The sequence below is a fragment of the Neoarius graeffei genome, chromosome 18 (genome assembly GCF_027579695.1).
Source record: "Neoarius graeffei isolate fNeoGra1 chromosome 18, fNeoGra1.pri, whole genome shotgun sequence".
Lineage (NCBI taxonomy): Eukaryota > Metazoa > Chordata > Actinopteri > Siluriformes > Ariidae > Neoarius > Neoarius graeffei.
Window position 1 is genome coordinate 18,693,192 of NC_083586.1, and position 6,000 is coordinate 18,699,191.

At 41.6% G+C, this 6,000-nt stretch overlaps 1 protein-coding gene across 2 annotated transcripts in view; it reads right to left on the minus strand.

Moving 5' to 3' along the window:
• Positions 1 to 3,687, minus strand: part of prkag3a (protein kinase, AMP-activated, gamma 3a non-catalytic subunit) — a 41,905-nt gene extending 38,218 nt beyond the window's left edge. The window contains exons 1-2 of one of the 2 annotated variants that reach the window (XM_060898488.1): positions 3,643 to 3,687; positions 3,290 to 3,326 (exon numbers count right to left, since the gene is read on the minus strand). In XM_060898488.1, coding sequence (XP_060754471.1) covers positions 3,290 to 3,302 — 13 coding nt within the window. In that variant the 5' untranslated portion in view covers positions 3,303 to 3,326; positions 3,643 to 3,687. Of the gene's footprint in view, positions 1 to 3,289; positions 3,525 to 3,642 lie in introns of those variants that run through there. The other variant, XM_060898489.1, reaches the window with a different exon arrangement.
• Positions 3,688 to 6,000: the final 2,313 nt, after the last annotated feature.

Below are 6,000 nucleotides of genomic sequence, written 5' to 3' on the forward strand. Positions count from 1 at the left end.
TGTTGTGGTGATTACGGTGGTGCTTGAAAGTTTGTGAACCCTTTAGAATTTTCTATAATTCTGCATAAATATGACCTAAAACATCATCAGATTTTCACACAAGTCCTAAAAGTAGATAAAGAGAACCCAGTTAAACAAATGAGACAAAAATATTATACTTGGTCATTTATTTATTGAGGAAAATGATCCAATATTACATATCTGTGAGTGGCAAAAAGTATGTGAACCCTTGCTTTCAGTATCTGGTGTGACCCCCTTGTGCAGCAATAACTGCAACTAAACGTTTGTGGTAACTGTTGATCAGTCCTGCACACCGGCTTGGAGGAATTTTAGCCCGTTCCTCCGTACAGAACAGCTTCAACTCTGGGATGTTGTGGGTTTCCTCACATGAGCTGCTCGCTTCAGGTCCTTCCACAACATTTCAATTGGATTAAGGTCAGGACTTTGACTTGGCCATTCCAAAACATTCACTTTATTCTTCTTTAACCATTCTTTGGTAGAACGACTTGTGTGCTTAGAATCGTTGTCTTGCTGCATGACCCACCTTCTCTTGAGATTCAGTTCATGGACAGATGTCCTGATATTTTCCTTTAGAATTCGCTGGTATAATTCAGAATTCATTGTTCCATCAATGATGGCAAGCCGTCCTGGCCCAGATGCAGCAAAACAGGCCCAAACCATGATACTACCACCACCATGTTTCACAGATGGGATAAGGTTCTTATGCTGGAATGCAGTGTTTTCCTTTCTCCAAACATAACGCTTCTCATTTAAACCAAAAAGTTCTATTTTGGTCTCATCCGTCCACAAAACATTTTTCCAATAGCCTTCTGGCTTGTGATCTTTAGCAAACTGCAGACGAGCAGCAATGTTCTTTTTGGAGAGCAGTGGCTTTCTCCTTGCAACCCTGCCGTGCACACGATTGTTGTTCAGTGTTCTCCTGATGGTGGATGCATGAACATTAGCCAATGTGAGAGAGGCCTTCAGTTGCTTAGAAGTTACCCTGGGGTCCTTTGTGACCTCGCTGACTATAGAGTGCTTCGAGGTCAGCGCGAACCCAGCGGCGGCCATATTGGAAGTCAAAGGTCGCTGTGTCAGTGCATCGTTGTTGTTCAGCGAAGCAAAAAGGGGTGACAATGCCGAATACGTGCGTCATTGTTGGCTGTAGTAGCCGGGGGGAAAAGGGTGGCAAAAGCTTCCACAGATTCCCTAAAGTCGTGACTAACCAGGGAATTGCAGCACAGGAGAAAAGCGAGCGGAGGAGACGACAGTGGCTGGCTGCCATCAACCGATCAAATTTAGGACGACTAGACTGTATCCGGATTTGTTCTGATCACTTTGTGACAGGTAGGTTAAATTGTCTTGAATTTCATAGTTACTAAAATAAATGTGATACAAACTATTATCTTTTCCATGTACTTTCAGCAATGATTAATGGATATATTTGTCACATTAGGTAGCTTATGTCTACTGCAGTGCATTGTTGCATCAAATGGCATTTAAGATCTAGGCCTAGTAATGTTTATGTACACATGCTGTTAGTACAAGTTACATACTAGGCCTACATTTTATTCACTGACTAAAATAATTGATAATTATAATAGTTTTTCAAACATTATTTAGATTTCGGCTTCCATACTCTTGTAGTTCTGGAAATCCTTTAGTTCACAAAATGGACTTGGGTGAAACACTAGATAGTTCACAAGATCGATGTATGTCACATGCGGCAACAAGCTGGGGTCAGCTTTCCATTCCTTCTCACCAACAGTGTATGGATCTACATTCCCAATGAAACGTACCTTCTCAGCATAACGCTCCCGTGCCTGCTTATCCAAACTTTCACAGTAGTGCTCCATCACTTCACATGTCTAAATTCTTAAAAAATCAAAGCTTCTAAGGCCTCTAACGCGGAAACTAATCGGTGAATGTTTACTCTATGATGTGTACTCTATGAGCGCGTGACTTCCAAGATGGCCGCGCAGACCGCAGTGTTACTATTTTTAGCATCATCTCGGAGCACTCTATTACACGCCTTGCTCTTGGAGTGATCTTTGTCGGTCGACCACTCCTGGGGAGGGGAACAGTGGTCTGGAATTTCCTTCATTTGTACACAATCTGTCTGACTGTGGATTGGTGGAGTCCAAACTCTTTAGAGACGGTTTTGTAACCTTTTCCAGCCTGATGAGCATCAACAACGCTTTTTCTGAGGTCCTCAGAAATCTCCTTTGTTGGTGCCATGATACACTTCCACAAACATGTGTTGTGAAGATCAGACTTTGATAGATCCCTGTTCTTTAAATAAAACAGGGTGCCCACTCACACCTGATTGTCATCCCATTGATTGAAAACACCTGACTCGAATTTCACCTGCTAATCCTAGAGGTTCACACACTTTTGCCACTCACAGATGAGTGATTCCACGCTTATGGGTACTGAAATGGGGACATGAACTTATTTTTAAAAATTCACCTAAAACCATTTCTTTTTTTACCATCAGGTCACAAAACATGTAATCTTTAATGAATGATATGTTAAAAGATAACTTTAATTTTCTGAGATGTAATAAAAACATATTTATATGCCAAAGTCAGAACGTAACAGAAGTGTTGTGGACATATAGATTCTCAATTTTAACAATGTAGAATTACTTTTTGAAACATAGGAAGGTGATGTTTTAGCAAATATAATTAATAAACATGTGTAGTAGAATAAACATACACATTCTTTCAATAAGATTAACATGGTATATAGCTAGATTGTAATTAATTTGTAACAGACGCGAGATGGACAATCGTAACAGAAGTAATGGAACAGACATCATTTTGGAACTCATAGGCTTGACTTTGGCATATAAATATGTTTTTATTACATCTCAGAAAATTAAAGTTATCTTTTAACATATCATTCATTAAAGATTACATGTTTTGTGACCTGATGGTAAAAAAAGAAATAGTTTTAGGTGAATAAGTTCATGTCCCCATTTCAGTACCCATAAGCGTGGAATCACTCATATGTAATACTGGATCCTTTTTCCTCAATAAATAAATGACCAAGTATCATATTTTTGTCTCATTTGTTTAACTGGGTTCTCTTTATCTACTTTTAGGACTTGTGTGAAAATCTGATGATGTTTTAGGTCATATTTATGCAGAAATATAGACAATTCTAAAGGGTTCACAAACTTTCAAGCACCACTGTAGTAACTGTGATATTTTGAAGACACCCCCACCATAGTCCTGTGAAATATCCAGCCCCCATCTTCAGTTCAATGCGTATGTAAATGACCTACCTGAATTATTCATGAGCTGAGGGTCAGAGCAAAGCCCCTGTTCAGAGGGAGAAAAGAGAAAGGCCGGGCTGAGTGACAGGACGCGTCCTAAACCGAGTATTTACCCTCAATCAGATAAAAGGCTACTACTGTATTTAGGACACAAGTCACGCTCGTGCTTATAGATCTCAGCAGCCAATCAGATCCGAGCTCTGCGTCATCAGTAACCGTTAAACTCGGGTTTAGACAGATAAGATATATAGATTTATTAAAAATTACTGATTATATATTTACATTCTGTACCTGTTATATATTCGACTCGTCCATTAACGGTATTTTTAAAATGTATTTATTTATTTTAACCGTTAGCTTACCTGCGTTACAGACTCCGGAGTGCGGTCCGCGCTCGTGCGCGAGTGTCCGATTTGCGCATGCGCGGTGGCACCTAAATAAGGCGCGTGTCTTAAAGAAGGCTGTAGAGAGCCCTTACGGGGTGCGTTTCAAATCGGTATCCTGTAGCTGTGTCCAAAATGTGTGGACTCAATAATTATACCCACTTACTGACTCCCTTTCTCACTTGTGCACTTCAAAATGACATCACACTGCTTTGACCTCGCCCACAGAGTTACTCAAAACTTTTTACTTACACATTTAACATCTCATCTCATTATCTGTAGCCGCTTTATCCTGTTCTACAGGGTCGCAGGCAAGCTGGAGCCTATCCCAGCTGACTACGGGCGAAAGGCGGGGTACACCCTGGACAAGTCGCCAGGTCATCACAGGGCTGACACATAGACACAGACAACCATTCACACCTACGGTCAATTTAGAGCCACCAGTTAACCTAACCTGCATGTCTTTGGACTGTGGGGGAAACCGGAGCACCCGGAGGAAACCCACGCAGACACGGGGAGAACATGCAAACTCCACACAGAAAGGCCCTCGCCGGCCACGGGGCTCGAACCCGGACCTTCTTGCTGTGAGGCGACAGCGCGAACCACTACGCCACCGTGCCGCCCCACAAAAATATTATACTTCGTCATTTATTTACTGAAGAAAATTATCCAATATTACATATCTGCGAGTGGCAAAAGTATGTGAACCTCCAGGATTAGCAGTTAATTTGAAGGGGCACCCTGTTTTATTTAAAGAACAGGGATCTATCAAAGTCTGATCTTCACAACACATGTTTGTGGAAGTGTATCATGGCACGAACAAAGGAGATTTCTGAGGACCTCAAAAAGCGTTGTTGATGCTCATCAGGCTGGAAAAGGTTACAAAACCGTCTCTAAAGAGTTTGGACTCCACCAATCCACAGTCAGACAGATTGTATACAAATGGAGGAAATTCAAGACCATTGTTCCCCTCCCCAGGAGTGGTCGACCAACAAAGATCACTCCAAGAGCAAGGCGTGTAATAGTTGGCGAGGTCACAAAGGACCCCAGAGTAACTTCTAAGCAACTGAAGGCCTCTCTCACATTGGCTAATGTTAATGTTCATGAGTTCACCATCAGGAGAACACTGAACAACAATGGTGTGCATGGCAGGGTTGCAAGGAGAAAGCCACTGCTCTCCAAAAAGAACATTGCTGCTCATCTGCAGTTTGCTAAAGATCACGTGGACAAGCCAGAAGGCTATTGGAAAAATGTTTTGTGGACGGATGAGACCCAAATAGAACTTTTTGGTTGAAATGAGAAGCGTTATGTTTGGAGAAAGGAAAACACTGCATTCCAGCATAAGAACCTTAACCCATCTGTGAAACATGGTGGTGGTAGTATCATGGTTTGGGCCTGTTTTGCTGCATCTGGGCCAGGACGGCTTGCCATCATTGATGGAACAATGAATTCTGAATTATACCAGCAAATTCTAAAGGAAAATGTCAGGACATCTGTCCATGAACTGAATCTCAAGAGAAGGTGGGTCATGCAGCAAGACAACGACCCTAAGCACACAAGTCGTTCTACCAAAGAATGGTTAAAGAAGAATAAAGTTAATGTTTTGGAATGGCCAAGTCAAAGTCCTGACCTTAATCCAATGGAAATGTTGTGGAAGGACCTGAAGCGAGCAGTTCATGTGAGGAAACCCACCAACATCCCAGAGTTGAAGCTGTTCTGTACGGAGGAACGGGCTAAAATTCCTCCAAGCCGGTGTGCAGGACTGATCAACAGTTACCGCAAACGTTTAGTTGCAGTTATTGCTGCACAAGGGGGTCACACCACTTTTGCCACTCACAGATATGTAATATTGGATCATTTTCCTCAATAAATAAATGACCAAGTATAATATTTTTGTCTCATTTGTTTAACTGGGTTCTCTTTATCTACTTTTAGGACTTGTGTGAAAATCTGATGATGTTTTCGGTCATATTTATGCAGAAATATAGAAAATTCTAAAGGGTTCACAAACTTTCAAGCACCACTGTATGTGTTGATTTGACACGCAACCTGATTCTGTGGGCAAACCGTCAACATGCCAAAGTGCTCACAGGTCAATCCAAATTTAGCACTCGGCCTCCAGGATATGCAATAAAAACACACGGCACCTCACAAGGGAGACGCAAAAAGGACTGATAACCTCACACCTCCCTCAATCCTTTCAACTCAACCCAGGGTTTAGAATTACTCTAATGAGTTACGTGTCGAGATGTCACAAAACAAAAAGTCATACATAATCAGCTTTTCCTCGGATACTGGAGACTCCTTCTATAAATGTTAAACACCTCCTTTACAGAA